The sequence below is a fragment of the Oncorhynchus mykiss genome, chromosome 5 (assembly GCF_013265735.2).
Source record: "Oncorhynchus mykiss isolate Arlee chromosome 5, USDA_OmykA_1.1, whole genome shotgun sequence".
Classification (NCBI taxonomy): domain Eukaryota; kingdom Metazoa; phylum Chordata; class Actinopteri; order Salmoniformes; family Salmonidae; genus Oncorhynchus; species Oncorhynchus mykiss.
In genome coordinates, this window is record NC_048569.1 from 89,644,748 (window position 1) to 89,670,125 (window position 25,378).

General features: G+C 41.9%; 2 protein-coding genes across 5 annotated transcripts; one reads left to right on the plus strand and one right to left on the minus strand.

The window, feature by feature from the left end:
* gorab (golgin, rab6-interacting) lies at positions 1 to 5,130 on the minus strand. 4 transcript variants are annotated; one of them, XM_021604673.2, is made up of 5 exons: positions 4,917 to 5,130; positions 2,894 to 3,227; positions 2,528 to 2,629; positions 2,260 to 2,400; positions 1 to 1,725 (listed from the first exon to the last, which is right to left on the minus strand). In XM_021604673.2, the coding sequence occupies exons 1-5, from the start codon at positions 4,969 to 4,971 to the stop codon at positions 1,233 to 1,235; spliced, it is 1,125 nt and encodes a 374-aa protein (XP_021460348.2). In that variant the 5' UTR covers positions 4,972 to 5,130; the 3' UTR covers positions 1 to 1,232. The 4 variants fall into 4 exon arrangements, with proteins under 4 accessions (XP_021460348.2, XP_021460349.2, XP_036834619.1 ...); XM_036978724.1 differs by lacking the exon at positions 1 to 1,725 and adding an exon at positions 1,732 to 2,042; XM_021604674.2 differs by lacking the exon at positions 4,917 to 5,130 and having other exon boundaries at positions 2,890 to 3,195.
* On the plus strand, positions 3,562 to 24,466 carry LOC118964683 (basic proline-rich protein-like). Its single transcript, XM_036978726.1, has 2 exons — positions 3,562 to 3,737; positions 22,113 to 24,466. Exons 1-2 carry the CDS (start codon positions 3,694 to 3,696, stop codon positions 22,822 to 22,824), a joined length of 756 nt encoding a protein of 251 aa, XP_036834621.1. The 5' UTR covers positions 3,562 to 3,693; the 3' UTR covers positions 22,825 to 24,466.
* The last annotated feature ends 912 nt before the right edge of the window (positions 24,467 to 25,378 follow it).

The following is a 25,378-nucleotide window of genomic DNA, read 5'->3' on the forward strand; positions in this document are numbered from 1 at the left end:
AGATAAGTTTCGTATTAATTTAATTATAATACTTCATTCATACTAATTGAACCAACAAAGATGACATGAACAGCATAGAAGTGTTACAATTGAACAGGTTTTGTGCAGTTGCATTCATGTTCAGAATATATATTTTTTAAATAAAAAAAATGAACACATACCCAAATACTAACCACATAGTGTAAAAAGAATACATGTTTAAATAGCCACCCACTTTTAATAAGCCCATTTCCATACAAAACAACATATGTTGGATTTAAACAAATTCACATAACATTCATTCTAAGGATAATATTTGAAAAACAAACCATTTGGTACTCCCTGGCACACACAGGCATAAAGCTGGGTTTTACACACAAAACAACTAGCTGCAGCACACTCATATCAGATAAATGTTATATTGCTGTAGACACATTTGTTCCATAGAGTGCCACTGAAAACAAGCTGTTCTAAAGCCATAACAGTAAAGCAGCAACATGCCATGGAGCAGTTCTCTCAGAGCATACATACATTATGAGATATCACCTTACCATTCCTTAGGAAGCCTGCTGGAGATCTACAAGTCTTTAATATGCCTGAGACAGAGTTTGGTTTTGGGAAATACCAGCCCTTCGATAGCAAAACCCCGATAGATATTATGTTGATCTACAACATACAGAGAGAATAGATCTGGCAGCGCTGCTCTGTGAACACAAGTATCTTCTATTCATCTGTAGCCTGGATCTGCACAGAGGAACATTCAGGGGTTTAATGTTAACCACCTCCTTTCAGCTTCACCATAAAGACAAAGCAGGCCAATTTGAAAAAACAAACAGCTATGCTTTCAGTTCTACATGTTCTTGGCTAGGCATGACACAGAGAGTATTCACTTCGGATGTAAATATTGTGCAAAATAAGTGCTTGAAGCATTTTTGACACCGCCACATTAAGAGCATACAGACAAACAGTAACAAAATACCAATGTTGTTCGCTCCACAATGAAGACTCAGTGAGCCAGTTCTCAGACAGTACAAATCTAAATGAATTTCCCCCAATGGTAGAATGTTTATACATATACAGTACACAGGATTGTTACACAAAGAGGAAAAATCCCCTAATAGATGTATTGGACATACAGTATTAATATACTGAAGCTAGATAGTAACAGGCAGGACTGACATTCTGGGTCAGTAAGAGTCTGTTACTTTGAACAGTGAAAGTAAGGGCTGACATCTCATGGACCACCCCTCCCCTCAGGAAGCAGAAGCTGGGGCCTCAGCCTCGCTCTGCCCCGCTAGGGGGATGTTGGCCGTTTTACAGTCCTGATCGCTCACAGTCACTGCAGGGTACTCCTGCTGGAGCATGGCACCGCCTGCCTGTGTCTCAGTCTCTACCCCTGTATCTGGGGGAGACTGTTCATTTGTTTCTCCCTGGTTCTCCATGACACTCTTCTGCTTCCTCTCCTCCTCCCCCTGCTTCCTCTCCTCCTCCCCCCGCTTCCTCTCCTCCTCCCCCCGCTCCTCCTCCTGCTTCCTCTCCTCCTCCCCCCGCTCCTCCTCCTGTTCCTCCTCCGTGGCCTGGAGGTGTAGTTGCTGCAGCAGCTCCTCCAGCTTGTGGGCCTTGCGGAGCTCGTTCTGCTGGATGATGGCACACAGGTGCTCCGTCAGCTGCTCCTTTATCTCCGTCTTCTTGTGGAGGTCCAGCTTGGCCGTCACATACTCAGACTCCGCCTTCTCATAGCGCTTCCTGAACAGAAAAGGAGACAGATGTATTAGGAATTTGTTTTATAGCAAAGGAAGGAATACATGGCCTACCTCACCTGACGAAGAATTCTGTGAAGTCGAAACGTTGTTGATTTGGGTTCAGAAAAAAAGTCACCGTGGAGCAGCAACATTCCTTGTGCAGGCCACTCATTCCTTTATCTCCTTAAATAGTTATTTTTTCAGCCCAGCGTCATTATTCTCAAGTTTAGGATGTACATATCACCATCCTTTTTTCATATCCGAGAGGGGACATTGTTTTATCAATGTATTGGGATGTACTGAAGGAGTATGCTGAATAACCTGTAGGGAGCAGTGTTTCCAGAGTTTGAAAGAAGGAAATGTTCACTGCGATATTAGTATAGCTACAGACTGCTATGGTTGATTTTTTTATTGGTGATACAACAACAATAATGGGTATTAATAAATGGATGACCTCCCCTGAGTGAAAAACACCCTGATTGAAAATAATCTCATCTCCGTGGCAAGGATTCAGCATGTTCTTCAAATTGTGTGTTACCTTGCAGTGTTATAGTCCCAGCTGGCCTGCTCTATCACACCTCTCAGTATGCAGATGTCGTTGGACACCATATTGTCCAGAGTCTGCAAGTCTTTCTGGATCCTCTTCAGCTTCACTGACTCTGCCTGGGTCTGTTTGGATCTGTGTACACAGAAAAACAGTCATTCGGGTGAATTTGTGCAAGAGTAACCACAGCAAGTGTCCAAAGGAAACAAAGTGTATCAGAATAGCTGGTAGTGATAATGTGAACTACAGCATCTGTCCTTACTTCTCAGCGATGGTCTTGGTCAGGAGGGCTTTCTTGCGCTTATTCCTCTCTTCCATCATCTTTTGGTCTTGCTGAAGCAGCTCTATGCGAGTCTTCTCCCGACTACAACAACGAGGAGCATTAACACCCAATACAGAGAAAGGCAATCAACAGACATGAGGATGATCTACAGACAATAAAGGACAGGCCTAATTAGCCTAAGATAAGTATTCTTCAAATAAATTCACTGCACTCTTCTTGGTTTTTGGACCCTGTCAGTGTCAACAACATTACTGCTATGCCAAACTAAATGAATGTACAGGCAACTGTGAGATCATCATAAGACATTGATCTATACCTCATTTATGATAACAAAGACTTACTAACAATTCCACCTCTTGTTTTTCCAACTCCTTGACAATCGGTGATGTGTCCTCTGCTGGTGCAGGAGCATGGTTTACGGCAAGGGTCTCTTTTTGGCTGGGTTCCTCCACCGGCTTTGTGGGGGCGACAACGGGCTGAATGACAGCCTTTGGCAGGGCCTTAGTGGGCTGCGGCGGAGGCTTGGTTAGCTGCTGCTCGGGTGGTAGTGCAGACGAGCCGGGTCCACTCTTCTGCTGAGTGGCTAACTGGAGGGCTCGCTCTCGCTGCAACTGCTGCCGACTCCGGTTAGTAGGAGCTGGTTTCCGTCCACGACCTAAAGCCGCAGGCACCGCCTGGTCTGATGAATGAGGTAAAACAACAGAGATACAGTGATACTGGATATCGATACACTTTACAGACGTAACTAGCTACTGAATTGACTAATGAATGGATATATGTGGACAGCCGAATCTTGGCTAAGCAGCTAACTTTATACTAGCCCTTGATCATGAATCAGTTTCATTACATTTACACATAAGTCATTGGACGAAGGTGTCTTCTGTATGCGTAGTTTTGTTAAGCATCCCTGACGGTCAATCTGAACATACATACGTGTCATTGTGTTAAGGTTTTGGAAACATAAGTACCTTATCTTTCATATCAGCTGGAAATATTAAGTTGATACACACCATGATAGGGTTAGTGTTCCCACATGGCCATACAGAGGGATGACAAGAGGCCTGTGCTAATTAGCTATCTTCTGCACTCTGAACACCTGTGTGTAAGCATAATTTGAGAAGTGCGCAGAACTGTAGTTTCATTGCATGGAGGCACCCATAGCTGTAAGGATCTATGCAAAACTGCTACAGTAAGTGTGTTTTCTTATTTGAAGTATTCTTTCTCGCTGATGAAAAGGTCATATGTTTTTAAAGCCGTATCACAAGCGATGATTACTGACGTTTCTAAAACACAGCGTTGGGATTGTAGTTCACATGAGGCAGTTGTGGGCGAAGCTAATGGCAGAGAACTGAAGACAGAATGCCACCTAGAGTTTTCGTGAGCTAACCTTATGTAAGCCCAAAATGTACTCTTAAGCCGTCTACCATTACTCCTTATGGTCCAAGGATCTAATTTTATTTTCAGACAAAGATTGTTTCGGCTGTCAGAGCCAACCAAATACTCCATCTAAACGTGAATCGATTCTCAATTGCGTTAAGGTTCTAGAAACATAAAGCCCTTTACTTCCATGCCACATCAAAAATAACGTTATACACTGTTTTCACCGGCTTCATCACAGTTGCAGCCAACAGTATTTTTCAGTCACAACACGTTTGTCGGCCTTCTTCAGTTACACACAGGTGCTTGGAGCATGCTAGATAGCTAATTAGCACAGGTGGTCACTGTCTTCTGTAAACAAGCAGTGTAAAAGAGAGGTTTAGTGTTCCCACACTGCCATAAAGGTGTACATCAATGTAACCTTTTTTAAAAAGCATTACTGCTCTCTGCTATTAAAGTCACAAAGGTCCTTATACTTCAAACTGTACCAAATGCGATGCATGTTAATGGCTATCTACTACAATTTCAGAGCACTCTCGTCTGAGTGTGCCAGAGCGCAGAATAACTGATGAATTTACAAACGCTCGACGCCCGTCGAATATGCTCGGTGTCCGTAAACGTCGGCAAAAAAAACCGTAATTACATTGTTGCCAACAGCAGTTAGTCACCTACGCTATGGATAACATGAAAATAACCTAACCAGCTCTGATAAAGCGAGCAAAATGGTCAGTGAAGTGTTGTGTCTGGAAGTAGCTAGCCAACGTCAGCTAGGGTGCTTGACTGCTGTTCGTTGAGGTTAGAACGCTAACGTTACTCATCCGCCAAAGCGTCCAGTGATCCGAGAGCAAAACGCTTTGAATTTACGAACGCCCAGGGCGCACTCTGGTACTCCAGATTGAATTTACAAACACAACCTTGTGTAATGTAATATACCTAAATCATGATTGTAAAGAGCTGACGTTATGCTAGCTTGAAGTCAAGTTTAAGTTACCTTTTTGCTGCAACTTTCGTAGCTCCTCTTCCGAAAACCCTGACCACCCAGCCATTTTAAGATTGATATCCTAGGAATTTAGCGACACGAGATATTTGTTAGCTATTAAATATTTAGCGAAACCATCAACTTAAAATGCCAAAAGTAAGTAACATTCCAGGAAAACTTTCTACTTAGCCGCCATCTTTGCTTATTGATGCCACGTCAAAGACCCCGAAAGGGACCAGTGAAGGACATAAGAAATAACGCCTGTTTGATTTTATTTAAATTCAAATTGTAGTTTATTAATTCACATGATGTGATATTCACCGGTTTATGTGCTGTTAGACTAATTATAAAACACGCACAAATACTCAACTGAAATTGGTTACCAAGCAAAAAGCTTTTTTTTTAATCATGTAAAAAGAGAAACACTGGCATATACTTTGGACACTAGTATGCTTCAGAGCCAGAGTTTGTCTAAAGGCCAGTTTATACTTGGTCTAACGACATGTCTGTGTGTAGACGATTAGAATGCGACGAATGTCGCTGGTCAAAATGACATTTAATTTATACTCCGGTGAAATGTCTGTAGACCGTCGCTGCGACTGTTAGTTTCCTTGACGCACAGACACGAACAAATGTATCTGCGACTGTCCGTTGTCGTGGTTACCGGACTGCCACAGCAACCAGACCAAATCAAATCAAATGTTATTTGTCACTTGCGCCGAATACAGGTGTAGGTAGACCTTACAGTGAAATGCTTACTTACAAGACCTTAACCAAACATGCAGTTTTAAGAAAAATCCCTACAATAATAAAAGTAACAAATAATTAAAGAGCAGGGGGCACCGGTTAGTCGAGGTAATTGAGGTAATATGTTAATGTAGGTCGAGTTCTCCTGTGACAAGATGCGAGAGTTCTAAAATTCTCCTATAGAATGACCTACTTTTATTTCGTTACACTGTGGCAATAAGCTATTTTCTGTTAGTTCGCCATTAGTTTGTAAATAATTATGTTGTCTTGGATTTATTTTCCTGTAATAATGAATAAAAACATTTCTAAAGGAAAGACTGTCAGCAATACTCTGCCTCTGGTGAGTCTCCTCATTATTTGAACTGGCTAGCAATGAACCATAATATTGTTTAGAAAGTTACTTTTAGTTGCCTGGCTTGTTAGATTGACGTTTACTGAATTCATTTTTAATCGGATGGGTTTATTTGTGTTATGCAGAGTCTGCTGATGTCATGCAGAGTCTGTCAATTTGTGTTTATATATTTTCATAATGACAAGTTAGATGTCGGATAGTGCTGAGCGATTGACCGACATTTCTGTTTTTTTTCGATTTTTTAACCACTAATTGACCAACGTCGGTTAAATTATTTGAATTCTATTTCGTTCAGTTTTTTCTGTGACCTCAATGCTCACATTGCACAGTTTCTCTAAATATAAATCAAATCCAGCCTGAATTGTGCGATATATTAGGGAGTTGTAGTTTGCAACAGGCCAATATTCTCAACCTGGTCTCATAGACTAGACATAACATAGTAAATGTAAGTCCGGGACACTCAAATGAGTATGACATGTTACTCTTGCTATGGTGACAATCTGACAGATGGTTACTTCAGTAGGGTGGTTGGATGGGTAGGTGTATAACGCAAACATCTAGTAACCTAAACGTTGTGAGTTTGAATCTCATCACAGATAACCTTAGCATTTTAGATAATTAGCAACTTTTCAACTACTTACTACTTTTTAGTTACTTTGCAACTATACTTAACAAAAATATATGTGGAAAGACTCATTCTGATTGGCTGGGCCTGGCTCCCCAGTGGGTTGGCCTGGCTCCCAAGTGGATGGCCTATGCCCTCCCAGGCCCAGTCATGGCTGCGCCTCTGCCCAGTCACGTGAAATCCATAGATTAGGGCCTAATTCATTTATTTCAATTGACTGATTTCCTTCTATGAACCTTAACTCAGTAAAATCTTTGAAATTGATGTATGTTGCGTATATATATTTTTGTTCAGTATACTTAGCATGTTAGCTAACCCTTCACATAACCCTAACCTTAACCCTTTAACCTAACTCCTAAACCTAACCCTAACCTTAAACCCTGACCCCTAGCCTAACTAACTTTAGCCACCTAGCTTGAATTCGCAACATAATTCGTTTTGAAAATTTGAAACATATTGTACTTTTGCAAATTTGTAACAAATTGTACGTTTCCAAAATTGTCAAATATTGTACATTTTGCTAATTTGTGACATATAGTAGATTTTGCAAATTTGTAACTAATGATACAAATTGTAAGTTGTAATATATCATACGAAATGGGTGAGGGACATCCACAAATAAATTTATACCATACACAATCATACTAAACTCAGCAAAAATGTCCTCTCACTGTCAAACTTTGTTTATTTTCATCAAACTTAACATGTGTAAATATTTGTATGAACATAACAAGATTCAACAACTGAGACATAAACTGAACAAGTTCCACAGACATGTGACTAACAGAAATATAATAATGTGTCCCTGAACAAAGGGGGGGGGGGGGTCAAAATCAAGCCCTTAGTCCAGCCTCTCTCAGCCTATTGCAGACAGTCTGAGCACTGATGGAAGGATTGTGCGTTCCTGGTGTAACTCAGGCAGTTGTTGTTGCCATCCTGCACCTGTCCCGAAGGTGCGATGTTCAGATGTACCAATCCTGTGCGGGTGTTGTTAAACGTGGTCTGCCACTGCGAGGATGAACAACTATCCATCCTGTCTCCCTGTAGCACTGTCTTAAGCGTCTCACAGTACGAACATTACAATTTATTGCCCTGGCCACATCTGCATGCCTAAGGCACGTTCACGCAGATGAGCAGGGACCCTGGGCATCTTTATTTTGGTGTTTTTCAGAGTCAGTAGAAAGGCCTCTTCAGTGTCCTACGTTTTCATAACTGTGACTTTAATTGCCTACCGTCTGTAAGCTGTTAGTGTGTTAACGACCGTTCCACAGGTGCATGTTCATTAATTGTTTATGGTTAATTGAACAAGCATGGGAAACAGTGTTTAAACCCTTTACAATGAAGATCTGTGAAGTTATTTGGATTTTTACTAATTATCTTCGAAAGACAGTCCTGAAAAAGGGACGTTTATTTTTTTTGCTGAGTTTATATGGAGTGTCACAGATTTACGTAAAGAATACTACGAAATGCCCAGAGAGACCAGGTTGATATTCTACATATACTGAACAAAAATATTAATCAACATGCAACAATTTCAACGATTTTAATGAATTACAGTTCATATAAGAAAATCTGTCAATTTTAATAAATTCTTTAGGCCCTAATCTATGGATTTCACATGTCTAGGTAGGGGCGCAGCCATGTGTGGGTCTGGGAGGGCATAGGCCCACCCACTTAAGAGTCTGGCCCAGCCAATCAGAATATGTTTTTCACCACAAAAGGTCTTTATTTCAGACAGAAATACACGGTTTCATCAGTTGTCCTGGTGGCTGGTCTCAGACGATCCCTCAGGTGAAGAAGCCGGATGTGGAGGTTCTGGGCTGGCATGGTTACACGTGGTCTGCGGTTGTGAGGCCTGTTGGAGGTACTGCCAAATTCTCTAAAACTACATTGGAGTCGACTTATGGTATAGAAATTAACATAACATTCTCTGCAACAGCTCTGGTGGACATTCCTGCAGTCAGCATGCCATTTGCACGCCCTCTCAAAACTTGAGACATCTGTGACATTGTATTGTGTGACAAAACTGCACATTTTAAATTGGCCTTTTAATGTCCCCAGCACAAGGTGGACCTGTGTAATGATCATGCTGTTTAATCAGCTTCTTGATATGCCACACCTGTCAGGTGGATGGATTATATTGACAGAAATGCTCACTAACAGGGATGTAAACACATTTGTGCACAACATTTGAGAGAAATAAGCTTTTTGTGCATAAGGAACATTTCTGGGATCTTTTATTTCAGCTCATGAAACATGGGACCAACACTACATGATATATTTATATTTTTGTTCAGTATAATTTAGAGCATAAAACGTGGTAATTAACTACAATGACCATAATCCATTGCACATCTACTTGTCCAGTCTGTTTCCTTTACGCCTGCTATGGAAGAGAGTAGATGGCACGATTGTGAGGTGATATAGAGCAGCTGCTGCTTTGCAAGGTATATCTACCTGAAAATACTTGATCTAAGTGATTGATAGTTGGTATTCAGCAGTCATAAAAGTATGCCTTATTTACCTTGAAGAACTAACATTTTTTGATTTTGTCAAACAGCAGAGACAGCAGCTCTATAGAGATGCGATGATGACTTGGAATTAAATAATATTCATCAAATAAAACAAATGGAATGTACACAATAACTAAAATATTTTAAAGGGAAGTCATGTGAATAAACTATTATTAAATGATAAGCAGTAATATGCAGTCACTACCATCATGGGACTTTTATTAATTGTTTTATTCTGTGTTACAGCATTCAACCAGCATAATGCATACTGCATTTAATGTAAAAAAAGATGAACTGAAACCGAACCAATATCAAAAAACAGTAATCGCTCAGCACTAATGTCGGCTGACAATAGAATGTTCATGATGTCACTTTGACAATTGTCTACAGACATGTCAATAGACAAACTGTAAACCAGCCTTTACTCTATAAGCAAGGTCCTTGCTATCAGGGATCCTTGGGACGTCCCTATCCCATGGAAGTTGTCATTTTAAATGGTCAAGGTAAGGTTTAAGGTTAGGGTTAGGTAAGGGTTATGGTTAAGGGTAGGGGTTAATGTATGGGTTAGGTTTTAGGATAGGGATGTGGAGAGTGAAAAGTGGACAGAGGAATTTTGTAGGGATGGTTGAGTGGAAAAAGGCTACAGAGAAGCGCAAACCACAGGAACTTCTGTTATGAGTCTGGGGACTTAATGCCTCTTCCTAAGCTGTAGGAGACAGTCTTCTGTTTTTCTTCTGAGGAAGGGAAGAGGAAAAAGAGGATGAAGGTGTTGAAGAGAATGAGGAAAGCAGAGGCTGAATTTGATGAAAATGGTGTTAGAAAGGGAGATGGGCGGGGGGTGAAGAAGACTGGTGGCAAGTACAAACAGAGTGAGCAGTACGCCAGGTTGAGTGCTGGAGGTGAAATGGAAGTGAGTGAGGGCGAGTTAGGTAAAGTGGAAGGTGTGGTGAAGAGCTCGGAGCCCGAGACTGCCATCAATGGACATGATATAGAAGAATCTGGTCCAGTAGGAGTGACATTTTTGGAGAAAGTGGATCCTTGCCTTTTGGTGGATCCATTAGTGGTTTCAGGGTGGGTGTAAAGGAGTTGGGGGCAGTTGAAACCCGTAGCGGACTTGTGATATTTGTGTGTTTCTTCTTCCCAAAGGGAGCCGGGCGCAACATATTACGCAACTCAGGGAAAGATCAGTTTCTTGATTTGCTCTTAGGAACAGGGAGCCATTGAAAGGAATGATTACTGAGGTAGCAGTAAATGTGAAGGTGGACCAGCAGAAGGGGCAAATTCCCGGTGTTTGTGATGCTCATCGTTTGGTGTGACGTAGGCAGGGTGGCGTGAGTGGTAAAACAGAAGAGTCATTGTCTGTTCTTTTGAGTTTTGATGTTGAGTCTTTGCCCGACAAGGTGATGTTAGGATATTTTATTTAACCTGTACAAGCTTTTGTGCCGAAGTCAGTACGTTGTTACAGGTGTAGCTTATGGGCATGTAACAGCAGTGTGTAGGAGGGAGGTTCCTAGGTGTGAGAAGTGTGCAGAAGAGCATGAGACAAAGGAATGTGTAATATTGGAGAAAGAAGCAGTAGGTGTTAATTTTGTGGATTGAAGTATAATGGATTTATACCCCAGTCTAATTGGCAACATAATTTGAATGCCAACCTCCGCTAAACCTCACAGAAGAAGAAGAATGGTATGGACGTACCAAGGATTTCGGATAGCACTGACCCTATAAGCACTGGCCTAAAGCCATATTTCCCTGACACCATTGAAAACTAAAAACATAAATGTATATTTGCCAATGAATATAGGTGTGTTTAATTTTTTTTTATTTTTTAAGCTGGGATCTTTTAATGTTGACTGGACTATACTGGGTCTCTTTAACAAAGCTTCCATTGAGTGTTTTAACTTGTTGTATTGTTTGTTGGTTTGGCAAGGCCACTGTCAGCCAGAACAATATGCTGAGAAGGATTATCACCACAGCAAGCAAGGTACTTGGAGTCAAACAGACAGGCTTGGATGAGATCTGGTCAAGGCCTTCGGAAAGGCTAATAAAATCTTTTTAGACCCAAGCCACTTGGACTTTGAAATACTCCCCTTGGGTGCAGGTATAGGGCAGCCCACACGCAGAAAAAAAACTGAACTGGACAATCATTTGGTGGGATAACCCTCCTAAACAGCTGGGGTTAATGTTCCTATTCACCCAGTAAGGCCAGCAGGCTGGTCTTCTATCATCTGTATATACTATATGTAACTGTTATTCATTTTCTATTGTCATTGGTTGTCTACTGTATTTAAATGCCACTTTAAACGGGGACAAAGTCAGTAAAGTAAATTAAAGTAAAGATGTATGTAGATTTAAATCATTTCACAGGAAATATTATTATTAAATATTTTCAGTGATGGTGAAAGTACCCAATTTTCATACTTGAGTAAAAGTAAAGATACCTTAATAGAAAATGACTCAAGTAAAAATGAAAGTCACCCAGTTAAACACTACTTGAGCAACTGTCTGAAAGTATTTGGTTTTAAATATACTGTACCTAACTATCAAAAGTAAATGTAATTGCTAAAATATACTTAAGTATCAAAAGTTAAAGTATAAATCATTAAGCAATCAGATGCACCATTTTCTTGTTTATTTTATTTACGGATAGCCTGGGGCACACTCCAAAACTCAGACATAATTTACAAATGAAGCATTTGTGTTTAGTGAGTCCGCCAGATCAGAAGCAGTAGGGATAACCAAGGATGTTCTCTTGATAAGTGTGTGAATTTGACAATTTTCTTGTCCTGCTAAGCATTCAAAATGTAACAAGTATTTCTGGGTTTTAGGGAAAATGTATGGAGTAAAAAGTTCATCATTTTCTTTAGGAATCTAGTGAATTTACAAGTAAAAGTTGTCAAAAATATAAATAGTAAAGTACGTATACCCCCCAAAAATTCTTAAGTAGTACTTTAAAGTATTTTAAATTAAGTACTTTACACCACTGAATATTATTCCCTCTTCCTCTTTTCCCAATCAAACTTTATCCTTTTAATCTCATTCAATTGTCCATTGAGGGTCAGAGGAGTTAAATTTGTATAAAATACCCTGTGTAGTGTTCAACAGTGTCGTGTCTTTGGCTATGCCGGATTAAGTGATATGACATGCTATTCTATAAAATAATTTCTCCGTAATTAATATTACCAGATTGAGCTAATCATGTAAATGTAATTAACTAGAGAGTCCGGCACCACAAAATAATATTTATAGAGCTGTTATCTTCCGAATAAACTCTTAAAGACCTAGCAATATTTTACATCAATAGCAGTCAATATTAATCGTCATCTTAATTCTGTCTCATCGGAAAGTTGTAAATTCTTGGTTATCTGCACGAACCCTGGCTAACAAGTTTAATCATTAGTTAGGTATTTAGTAAATAAATAATTAATCACACAGAATTACACATACACATATTTAAATCATAACTTGATTACAAATTACGTCATAAAGGAAAACGTCTAGCGGGCGGAACAGATATTACAGCTGGTTACACAAAAGAAAAGGGGCTGGGTTTGAGTGAAAGAGCAGGAAGACTGAGGAACAAAGGGCGAAGCTGTGCTATCGTAAATACAGTATCTTATACATTCTAAATTACTGCCCATTTGGAAAAGGAAAATGCAATAAATATTTACTCTGAGGCCGTGTTGCCCAACCGAGTCCTTTGTCCTTTGAATAATGTCTCTGCTGGTAAATTGAATACATTGTAGTAACGTCGTTGTGTGGTAGACGGGATACTCTGTCTGTTCCTCCCTAACCCTCGTTTGCAGCGGCTGTTGCTAACTCAACGGCTAGGAGGTATCACTTCTGTAGTGAATAAGAGTTCAAAGTTCATACCATTCGCAACCAAAGCTCACGCTGATGTTGGCTTCGTTCTGTAGTTATTATCTGAACCATTCTGACATCGGACCGTCGTCCTCACGTCCTCGGAACAGGAGGTTATATTGTCGTCAAGGGCTTATATAGGAAGGGAGAGGAGGGCGTGTTTGAAAAGTTTTATAGCCCATGTCCCTTCACAGGGGCGGGCCACTGATAGGGCTCTGCTCAATCTTATGAAAACCCAAATCTTACATTTTAGAAGCTAAAATCACATTTCATTTAAATTGAACAACAATTCCATGTGAATCCGATAACTCTGTGTAGACTTTCCACTGTGGAGTTTGTCATCTTATCATTGATGAGAATGTCTCAGATGACAACCGAACTGACATCATATTTAAAAGAATATGCCTTTTTGGTGGCCGGTTTAACCATAATCAGTGAAGCGTAGACTAGAGGCATGCAGTGGTAATCCCAATTCACTTTTATCCTGACCGATATTCATTCAACAATGCTTCTGGGTCATTCTTGAATTGCGGTGGTAAATGCTGTTCCTTGAATTTGGCACTGTAAAAACCTTTTAAAATGACAAAAACATGAGAAATGATACATTTTCTGTTTTCTTGAACTGTTTTTAATAAGAAAAATGCTAGACACTTTACTAGTAATGTGTCCCTCAGTTTTAAGTCATTGGTGTTACCACCTTGAAAATCACTGAATAATATTCAGTTTAGAGTGATTAACACAATGTTGAGCATATTTATATACACTGAGTATGCAACACATTTAGAACAGCTCTTTCGATGACAGACTGACCTGTGAATCCAGCTGAAAGCTTTGAACCCTCATTGATGTCACTTGTTAAATTCACTTCAATCAGTGTAGATGAAGGGTAGGAGGCAGGTTAAAGAAGGATTTTTAAGTCTTGAGACAATTGAGACATGGATTGAGTATGTGTGCCATTCAGAGGGTGAATGGGCAAGACAAAAGTGTGTCAAAAGCTGCAACCTTGCTGGGTTTTTCCCATGTGTATCAAGAATGGTCCACCACCCAAAGGATATCCAGACAACTTGACACAACTGTGTGTTTGCGGGTCGATGGTCACTAGACTTGGTGTGCGGGTTGTTGGTCACTAGACTTGGTGTGCAGGTTGTTGGTCACTAGACTTGGGGTGAAGGTTGATCATCACTAGACTTGGTGTGAAGGTTGTTGGTCACTAGACTTGGTGTGCGGGTTGTTGGTCACTAGACTTGGTGTGCAGGTTGTTGGTCACTAGACTTGGTGTGCAGGTTGTTGGTCACTAGACTTGGTGTGAAGGTTGTTGGTCACTAGACTTGGGGTGCAGGTTGTTGGTCACTAGACTTGGGGTGCAGGTTGATCATCACTAGACTTGGGGTGCAGGTTGTTGGCCACTAGACTTGGTGTGCAGGTTGTTGGTCACTAGACTTGGGGTGAAGGTTGTTGGTCACTAGACTTGGTGTGAAGGTTGTTGGTCACTAGACTTGGTGTGAAGGTTGTTGGTCACTAGACTTGGTGTGCAGGTTGTTGGTCACTACACTTGGGGTGCAGGTTGTTGGTCACTAGACTTGGGGTGCAGGTTGTTGGTCACTAGACTTGGGGTGCAGGTTGTTGGTCACTAGACTTGGGGTGCAGGTTGTTGGTCACTAGACTTGGGGTGAAGGTTGTTGGTCACTAGACTTGGGGTGCAGGTTGATCATCACTAGACTTGGGGTGCAGGTTGTTGGCCACTAGACTTGGTGTGCAGGTTGTTGGTCACTAGACTTGGGGTGAAGGTTGTTGGTCACTAGACTTGGTGTGAAGGTTGTTGGTCACTAGACTTGGTGTGAAGGTTGTTGGTCACTAGACTTGGTGTGCAGGTTGTTGGTCACTACACTTGGGGTGCAGGTTGTTGGTCACTAGACTTGGGGTGCAGGTTGTTGGTCACTAGACTTGGGGTGCAGGTTGTTGGTCACTAGACTTGGGGTGCAGGTTGTTGGTCACTAGACTTGGGGTGAAGGTTGTTGGTCACTAGACTTGGGGTGCAGGTTGTTGGTCACTAGACTTGGGGTGCAGGTTGTTGGTCACTAGACTTGGTGTGCAGGTTGTTGGTCACTAGACTTGGGGTGCAGGTTGTTGGTCACTAGACTTGGGGTGCAGGTTGTTGGTCACTAGACTTGGGGTGCAGGTTGTTGGTCACTAGACTTGGGGTGCAGGTTGTTGGTCACTAGACTTGGGGTGCAGGTTGTTGGTCACTAGACTTGGGGTGCAGGTTGTTGGTCACTAGACTTGGGGTGCAGGTTGTTGGTCACTAGACTGGGGTGAAGGTTGTTGGTCACTAGACGTGATACTGAATGCTATTCTCATATCTGTTGAGAGTGTGATAGGTGAGAATTGTCTGTTAATTGAATGATTAGAATATTCCGCCCTGAAACATATCATTGCATGGAATTGATTAGAATGTATAAAATCATAATCAATAAATGTGCAGTCCAAGTCAGAATTAGGGTAAAGACAATATGTCTTTATGGTATTTTAAACACAGACTGTCTGAGCTTGGTGCCGACCTGACTAGAGATTTGGGAGAGAACGGGGAGTACGTCTCCAGGACAAGGTCACTATCTCTGTCGGCTGGGTAGTGAGACAGACAGTGTGGGCGTATGTTTGCGTGTATGTGTGGGCGTATGTTTGCGTGTATGTGTGTGTGTATGTTTGTGTGTATGTGTGGGCGTGAGAAGTCGGTATAAAATGAATTGTTTTGTATTCTTGACTTCAGAACGTTCCTATGATTACACGTTTAACTGTGGTAGACTGGACCTCTATCTGTTTTCATTTCTAACCGTATCTTACAAATCCTGATATAGCAGACTGAGTAATCACAGAACATAATTCTCCTATCAGAGTGAATGACACCAGATCTACTGAAGGACCGAGGACACTGATTATTATTCTATTGATGACATTATGAAAACTGTGATTTTGTAGCAGCTGGCAAGATACTGCCTCTTGTTTAGACTTCCTACAAGCCTCTCAGGCGGATGTTTAGAGAAGATTTAGTCAGGCTGTCACGACTCCCACCGACGGTGGCTCCCCTGCCTGTTCGGGCGGTCACCGGTCTACTAGCCGCCACCGATTTCCTTTTCTGTTAGTTTAGTCTTATTAGTTGCACCTGTTCTTTTTTGTGTTTCTTGAGTTTTGTCTACTTAAACCTGTTAGGCCCGCTTAGGTTTGTGCAGGATTATTTTGTAACTCTGTTGGTTGTGGATGTGGTTTTGTTTTGTTTTCTGTTTAGTTTTGTTTTCTGTTTGTCCTGTGTTTGGGCTGGTCAGTGTTATGCGCCCTGTAATTTGGTGTGACCTTTTTGTGCCGGAGAATAAATATTAAATTTCACTGAACCTTCTGCTCTCTGCGCCTGACTCCTACCCACCACTCCTAGTAAACCGTGACACAGGCTGGTGTTTAGAGAACATTTAGTCAGGCTTGTGTTTAGAGAACATTTAGTCAGTCTGGTGTTTAGAGAACATTTAGTCAGTCTGGTGTTTAGAGAACATTTAGTCAGTCTGGTGTTTAGAGAACATTTAGTCAGGCTTGTGTTTAGAGAACATTTAGTCAGGCTTGTGTTTAGAGAACATTTAGTCAGTCTGGTGTTTAGAGAACATTTAGTCAGTCTGGTGTTTAGAGAACATTTAGTCAGTCTGGTGTTTAGAGAACATTTAGTCAGGCTGGTGTTTAGAGAACATTTAATCAGTCTGGTGTTTAGGGAACATTTAATCAGGCTGGTGTTTAGGGAACATTTAATCATGCTGGTGTTTAGAGAACATTTAGTCAGTCTGGTGTTTAGGGAACATTTAATCAGGCTGGTGTTTAGGGAACATTTAATCATGACGGTGTTTAGAGAACATTTAGTCAGTCTGGTGTTTAGGGAACATTTAATCATGCTGGTGTTTAGGGAACATTTAATCATGCTGGTGTTTAGGGAACATTTAATCATGCTGGTTTTTAGGGAACATTTAGTCAGTCTGGTGTTTAGAGAACATTTAGTCAGGCTGGTGTTTAGAGAACATTTAGTCAGGCTGGTGTTTAGAGAACATTTAATCAGTCTGGTGTTTAGGGAACATTTAATCAGGCTGGTGTTTAGGGAACATTTAATCATGCTGGTGTTTAGAGAACATTTAGTCAGTCTGGTGTTTAGGGAACATTTAATCAGGCTGGTGTTTAGGGAACATTTAATCATGCTGGTGTTTAGAGAACATTTAGTCAGTCTGGTGTTTAGGGAACATTTAATCATGCTGGTGTTTAGGGAACATTTAATCATGCTGGTGTTTAGGGAACATTTAATCATGCTGGTTTTTAGGGAACATTTAGTCAGTCTGGTGTTTAGAGAACATTTAGTCAGGCTGGTGTTTAGAGAACATTTAGTCAGGCTGGTGTTTAGAGAACATTTAATCAGTCTGGTGTTTAGGGAACATTTAATCAGGCTGGTGTTTAGGGAACATTTAATCATGCTGGTGTTTAGAGAACATTTAGTCAGTCTGGTGTTTAGGGAACATTTAATCAGGCTGGTGTTTAGGGAACATTTAATCATGCTGGTGTTTAGAGAACATTTAGTCAGTCTGGTGTTTAGGGAACATTTAATCATGCTGGTGTTTAGGGAACATTTAATCATGCTGGTGTTTAGGGAACATTTAATCAGGCTGTTTAGGGAACATTTAATCATGCTGGTGTTTAGGGAACATTTAGTCAGTCTGGTGTTTAGAGAACATTTAGTCAGGCTGGTGTTTAGAGAACATTTAGTCAGGCTGGTGTTTAGGGAACATTTAATCATGCTGGTGTTTAGAGAACATTTAGTCAGGCTGGTGTTTAGAGAACATTTAGTCAGGCTGGTGTTTAGAGAACATTTAGTCAGGCTGGTGTTTAGGGAACATTTAATCATGCTGGTGTTTTGGGAACATTTAATCATGCTGGTGTTTAGGGAACATTTAATCAGTCTGGTGTTCAGGGAACATTTAATCATGCTGGTGTTTAGGGAACATTTAATAATGCTGGTGTTTAGGGAACATTTAATCATGCTGGTGTTTAGGGAACATTTAATCAGGTTGGTGTTTAGGGAACATTTAATCATGCTGGTGTTTAGGGAACATTTAATCCGGCTGGTGTTTAGGGAACATTTAATCCGGCTGGTGTTTAGGGAACATTTAGTCAAGCTGGTGTTTAGAGAACATTTAGTCAGGCTTGTTTTTAGAGAACATTTAATCATGCTGGTGTTTAGGGAACATTTAATCAGGTTGGTGTTTAGAGAACATTTAGTGCTGTCTGATAAGAATATAAATGGTCTCCAAGAGGCCAGTTAGACATTTTCTTTGCTTCTGTGCTGGAGGTGTATCCCTGTTGCATCTTCTAACAAAGTGTTAGGACAGAGCTGCTGCTGGTCATTTAGAGTGTGTTGGCTGCTTGTGTCAGGGCAAGGCATAATAGGGAAGGGCAGGATAGGGCGGCCACAGCCTTGGTTCTCTGATTGCTGGGGTATATGAGGGGGAACTGATTATAGCGAAGACCTTCAGGGACCCACAAGGGTTAAGAGTTTTGTTGATGACTGTGCATGGTTCAAAGGTTCAAAGTGTCAGGGGACAAGCCTACCGCCCACATGTGTACGGGTAGAGGTGTGTGTGTGTGTGTGTGCACTCCCTTTTTTTAGCACAGCGAATAGGCATCAATCTGAAGTCTGTTTATGTATGTCTTTAGAACAGAATCTCTGTGAAGTCTGTTTATGATTGTCTTTAGACCAGAATCTCTGTGAAGGCTAAATGTAATGAATAAATGTTTATGATTGTCTTTAGAACAGAATCTCCCTGAAGTCTGTTTATGATTGTCTTTAGACCAGAATCTCTGTGAAGGCTAAATGTAATGAATACATGTTTATGATTGTCTTTAGAACAGAATCTCCCTGAAGTCTGTTTATGATTGTCTTTAGACCAGAATCTCTGTGAAGGCTAAATGTAATGAATACATGTTTATGATTGTCTTTAGAACAGAATCTCCCTGAAGTTTGTTTATGATTGTCTTTAAAACAGAATCTCTGTGAAGGCTAAATGTAATGAATAAATGTTTATGTATGTCTTTAGAACAGAATCTCTGTGAAGGCTAAATGTAATGAATAAATACAGGGTCCGTAACATCATGTTACAGGATGGATAGGACATCTGGGACAGTCATGAAAAAAGAACAATTTATTTAACATCACCTTTACTCCCCCTCATTCATAGCAGGATTCATTTCTACTACAGTAAAGATGTTCGAACAAATTAACTACCGACAGCATGATTTCTTACAGCCCAATAAACTGAACAAATTCACAGTAATATACAGCATGGAAGAAATCCACTAACACTTCTACCATATGTCCGAAGTCAGATTGAACCAAACACCTCTACCATATGTCCGAAGTCAGATTGAACCAAACACCTCTACAGTATGCCAGAGGTCAGATTGAACCAAACACTTCTACAGTATGCCAGAGGTCAGATTGAACCAAACACTTCTACAGTAAGCCAGAAGTCAGATTGAACCAAACACTTCTACAGTATGCCAGAAGTCAGATTGAACCAAACACCTCTACAGTATGTCAGAGGTCAGATTGAACCAAACACTTCTACAGTATGCCAGAAGTCAGATTGAACCAAATGTTTTGCTGCAGATCAAATTAGAGAAATAAAACATTTTCTCTGATAGATTATTATTATCACTCTCATAAAATATGAGACAGCTTAGTCAGAGGAAGAAGAACGTGGGAATAAAATAAACCTTGAGTTTGGTATGGAGAACATGATAGACCCACACAAAGTAATTGTGAGAAATCAAATTAAATTGTATTTGTCACATACACATGGTTAGCAGATGTTAATGCGAGTGTAGCGAAATGCTTGTGCTTCTAGTTCCGACAATGCAGTAATATCCAATGAGTAATTTAACCTAACAATTCCACAACAACTACCTTATACACACAAGTGTAAAGGGATAAACACTTCTACAGTATGCCAGAAGTCAGATTGAAAGATATATGAATGAGTGATGGTACAGGACAGCATAGGAAAGATGCAGGAGATGGTATCGAGTACAGTATATATATATGAGATGAGTAATGTAGGGTATGTAAACATATTAAGTGGCATTGTTTAAAGTGGCTAGTGATACATTTTTACATTCATTTTTACATTATTAAAGTGGCTGGAGTTGAGTCAGTATGTTGGCAGCAGCCACTCAATGTTAGTGGTGGCTGTTAAACAGTCTGATGGCCTTGAGATAGAAGCTGTTTTTCAGTCTCTCGGTCCCAGCTTTGATGCACCTGTACTGACCTCGCCTTCTGGATGATAGCGGGGTGAACAGGCAGTGGCTCGGGTGGTTGTTGTCCTTGATGATCTTTATGGCCTTCCTGTGACATCGGGTGGTGTAGGTGTCCTGGAGGGCAGGTAGTTTGCCCCCGGTGATGCGCTGTGCATCACTACCCTCTGGAGAGCCTTACGGTTGTGGGCGGAGCAGTTGCCGTACCAGGCGGTGATAAAGCCCGACAGGATGCGCTCGATTGTGCATCTGTAAAAGTTTGTGAGTGCTTCGGTTAGACAAGCCAAATTTCTTCAGCCTCCTGAGGTTGAAGAGGCGCTGCTGAGAAATAACATTTCTAAAAAAAACAATGTTTATAACAGATGCTCTTATCCAGAGCCATTTACAGTAGTGAGTTGTTACTGATTATCCCATTGACAATATTGATTATTATTATTTTAGTTATGTTAATATTGTATATCTATCACCTAATTTCCAAAGTACACTTTAACAATATGTACATTGTTATGTCATGACAATAGTGTAAATTTAATTGAATGTGTACATTTTAGTACTGGTCTCCCATGATAATTGAACCCACAGCCCTGGCGTTGCAAGTGTCATGTGCTACCAACTGAGCCACATGTTATAGTCAGTGTTCTGTTATAGTGTTGAAAAGTTTGACAATGAATTTGTATGTCAAATGGGAGCGTGCATTATCATCGCAACCAATCAGGTTTAATGAAATGAAACTAGAGTTTGACTAACAGGGTTGAGGATGGTTGAATGCATAGCCATGCAACAAGTGCATGTGTTGACCTTGTCCTCACTGCCATCCATAAAGACACACAGCTTGGCTTTTAGTCAAACAGGACACGGCCTGAAAAATAAACAGCCAATCTGAGGCGACACATCTCGGAGAGTCAGAGGGCGCAGGAGAAATTGGGGATGATTAGGGGTCAAACCATCTTCGCAGCACGGACGTTGAAGCCGGGATGCATCTAATTGCTGTTTAAAAAGCCCATATGTCTGAGACTGTTTTGACCCCTCTGTCCCCCTTCCCTATCCAACTCCAGAACAGCCTTCCCTGCTCCTGTTCCTAATTTGTTCTTTAATGTCCATTCCTGACCTCTCGTCCTGCCATCTGCAGTGAGTTTGGAGCGCTAACCCCAGTTGACATCATGCATACAGTTTGTCTTGATCTCTCTCATCCTCTCCTATTCTCTGTCACTCTCTCTCTTCCCTTTGCTCTCTCTCTTCCCTTCGCTCTCTCTTTTCCCTTCGCTCTCTCTCTTCTCTCTCTTTCTTCCCTTTTCTCTCTGTATTTCCACACTTCACACAGACACATTATTTCTATCGCCTCTTTGTAAGAAGAGAAAAAATGGAAAGCTCTACACACTTCTTTCTTATTCTTCTCTCCCTAGTTCTTAGCAACTTCTGCCTGTCTCCCTTTCTCCATTCTCTCCATCCTTTCTCCCTCATTAGGTGGGTCTGCACTGTAGGGTGAGGTGGTGCTTTCAGATAGAGTAATATTCAATAAACTGCAACGTTCAGCTATGTGGGTTTTGCTGTCCCAGGGAGTCATTGCCAGAGTCCCTCATTATTTTCCCCAAAGTGGCTCACATTCCGTGCCCTGCTAAACGAGGGCCAAACCCTCTTATAGCTCTTGGAGAGTCTCACACATCTGAACAGAGGTCTGTGCTCCGGGCTCAGAGGACTCACACCTGTAGAAAATAGAAACACAGTGAAACAATGGAGCCCTGTCTATCTGTCTCACCTGCCACCTCTTCTGTTTTCCCTGGCAGCCATCCTCTGTGCGGGCCTTTGTACACACCAGTGAGCTGCTTGGACCACACCCAGGTCCAAGCAGGCTCTAGGCCCCAGCCTTCAGCCTCAGCCCCAGACCTCCAGCAAGCTGCAAGGCCTGGTCAGGGAGCCAAACCTCCAGACCCAGACGTCCAGCAAGCTGCAAGGCCTGGTCAGGGAGCCAAACCTCCAGACCCAGACCTCCAGCAAGCTGCAAGGCCTGGTCAGGGAGCCAAACCTCCAACCCCAGACCTCCAGCCAGCTGCAAGGCCTGGTCAGGGAGCCAAACCTCCAGCCCCAGACGTCCAGCTAGCTGCAAGGCCTGGTCAGGGAGCCAAACCTCCAGGCCCAGACGTCCAGCCAGCTGCAAGGCCTGGTCAGGGAGCCAAACCTCCAGGCCCAGACGTCCAGCCAGCTGCAAGGCCTGGTCAGGGAGCCAAACCTCCAGGCCCAGATGTCCAGCCAGCTGCAAGGCCTGGTCAGGGAGCCATACCCCCAGGTCCCAGCCCCAGACGTCCAGCAAGCTGCAAGGCCTGGTCAGGGAGCCAAACCTCCAGGCCCAGACGTCCAGCCAGCTGCAAGGCCTGGTCAGGGAGCCATAGCCCCAGGCCCCAGACGTCCAGCAAGCTGCAAGGCCTGGTCAGGGAGCCAAACCTCCAGGCCCAGACGTCCAGCCAGCTGCAAGGCCTGGTCAGGGAGCCAAACATCTAGGCCCCAGCCCCAGATGTCCAGCCAGCTGAAATGCCTGGTCAGGGAGCCAAACCTCCAGGCCCCAGCCCCAGAGCTGAGCAGAGAATCAGGTTAGAGGTAGAGATGGAGGGAATCCAGCCTGTCAGTTTGTGTTGAGATGATATTGGTAAACAATAAACATTGGGATGGGACTGATACACACACACAGAGGGAGAGAGAGAGAGAGAGATGGAAGGAGATGTGGAGATGTGTAGACAATAAGTTGATTATGGAGGAGACATGGAGTTGGCGAGACATGTTGTTGATATGGGGTGGTTGAATAGTTTTGACCCAGTACTGGACTTGACAAGAGTTACAGATGACTCACATAGTATGGAGCTCCCATACAGCCAACTGTCATGGTGATGACAACTGGTTAAATGGGCTGCCACAGGCTTCATCAAGTTTCCTACAGAACCTAGATTGGAATCAGAGAAGCACATGGACAGAGGAATAAACCCTCACACAACACTTCTCAAATACAAATGCACCAGTTGCCTCCTTCATGGCCCCATAATATGGACTCAAAATCAAATTCTTAATCAACTTATTTTTAACCATTGCACATTGCTATTGTTTTATTCATTACTGGTTTAATATATTTAACTGTGGGTCTGGCGGCTTCGCTGTCTCTCATCTCAGCCTTGTCCCAGAGTGGAGCTCACATCTGGTCGCAATCAGGAGAGAGAGAGAGAGAGAGAGAGAATGCATGCCCATTAGTAGTCCATGATTTGGCAGTAGTCTCCACGTACAGCGGTACCCCATCCATCTCTCCACTGGAGTTATGCAGAACATAGCCTCCTAGAAGGCCTTTACTCCAACCCATTCTTCCCACCCTTATTACCCGATTTAATTAGATTCTAAACGAGGGGAACAAAATGAACAGGAGTCATGGATTTGGGTTATTGGCAGCCTCGGGGATAAGGACACCCTGCTGAGAGCAGAGAATAGACATTTATGGGCTAAAAACGCCTAACGTCAGACACTACAGGGTTAATTGAATTAGAAAGGGCAATGGCTGGTGTTCTGTGGATATGAAGAACAAAATGAGTCATTATTCGAACTAAATCCCTGTTATAATCTCTCCCTAATTTACAGCTTTTAGCCTGGTAGGGCTTTTTTTGTTCTAAATAAACAATTACATGAAATGTATTTGATTATTTAAAATCCTTCTTGGAGACAGTCTGAGGTTTTAAAACAAGGCAAATGTGGGTTGAAATGAGAGGTCGTACACTTTGGGTGATTCCAAATGGATTAATAGAAAACATTCCTGTAAACAATCGTGTATAAAAGTTGGAAGGCAGGCAGTGATGTTGTTTGGTCTCAAGACATCTGTTGTCATTGGATACAGTTGTTATCTGGCTTCTAAACTAATCAGGAAAAGTTGCATTCTGGAATTTCTTCAATGAATGACTAAAAAGATGGAAAATTATAAGACCTTGGCGACTATAACTTTAGGGAGGATATAACCAGTAAATTACAAATGCATATACTGTACACACACGCACACACGCACACGCACAGAGAGAGAGAGAGAGAGAGAGAGAGAGAGAGAGAAATACAATCTTAATTAGATCCAGTCCTCGAGCACTGAGGTATTCCACTAAAAACCAAACTCCATGTTTTGTAGTGGCCGATCATGAACATCAGGATTCATTAAGCTCTTGGTGACAGATGCCCCAAATCCTTCATCAAGCCACATCACCACAGCTGATACTGAGACCCAGACAACATGGTGGTCTCAATCATGAGAACCCAGTAACACACACAGACTGCTCTTTGATCATTAGCTTTACATGTGTGCCTTATTGCGTAGATTAGTTTCACATTATCATTGTAGATCCCAATAGTCTAGCTCCACTGTGATTGGTTTATGTGACAGGATTGCTAAACACAAGGAATGATTGGACACATTTAAGGCTGACTCACTGTGTGAAATAGACCCGTGATCATAACCCTGACACAAAATCAGCTGAAGAAACTGATTGCAACGAAAGCATGACGTCATTCTATTCAGTCTGTTTTTTTTACGACCAAAAATAGACCTCTTTGTCTGCATGGTTGTGATCTGTTTTCTCTGTGTGTCTGCATGGTTGTGATCTGGTTTCTCTGTGTGTCTGCATGGTTGTGATCTGGTTTCTCTGTGTGTCTGCATGGTTGTGATCTGTTTTCTCTGTGTGTCTGCATGGTTGTGATCTGTTTTCTCTGTGTCTCTGCATGGTTGTGATCTGGTTTCTCTGTGTGTCTGCATGGTTGTGATCTGGTTTCTCTGTGTGTCTGCATGGTTGTGATCTGGTTTCTCTGTGTGTCTGCATGGTTGTGATCTGGTTTCTCTGTGTGTCTGCATGGTTGTGATCTGTTTTCTCTGTGTGTCTGCATGGTTGTGTTCTGGTTTCTCTGTGTGTCTGCATGGTTGTGATCTGTTTTCTCTGTGTGTCTGCATGGTTGTGATCTGGTTTCTCTGTGTGTCTGCATGGTTGTGATCTGGTTTCTCTGTGTGTCTGCATGGTTGTGATCTGTTTTCTCTGTGTGTCTG

What these genes read in the sequence shown, in the direction of transcription:
- LOC118964683 (XM_036978726.1), top strand. Translation starts at nt 3,694, where the DNA reads ATGGAGGCACCCATAGCTGTAAGGATCTATGCAAAACTGCTACA. An exon ending in ATCTATGCAAAACTGCTACA is followed by an intron (nt 3,738 to 22,112) that starts GTAAGTGTGTTT and finishes TTTCCCTGGCAG; the next exon opens with CCATCCTCTGTGCGGGCCTT.
- gorab (XM_021604673.2), bottom strand. Translation starts at nt 4,971, where the DNA reads ATGGCTGGGTGGTCAGGGTTTTCGGAAGAGGAGCTACGAAAGTTGCAG. An exon ending in GAAAAACAAGAGGTGGAATT is followed by an intron (nt 2,630 to 2,893) that starts GTTAGTAAGTCT and finishes TCGTTGTTGTAG; the next exon opens with TCGGGAGAAGACTCGCATAG. An exon ending in ACCAAGACCATCGCTGAGAA is followed by an intron (nt 2,401 to 2,527) that starts GTAAGGACAGAT and finishes CTGTGTACACAG; the next exon opens with ATCCAAACAGACCCAGGCAG.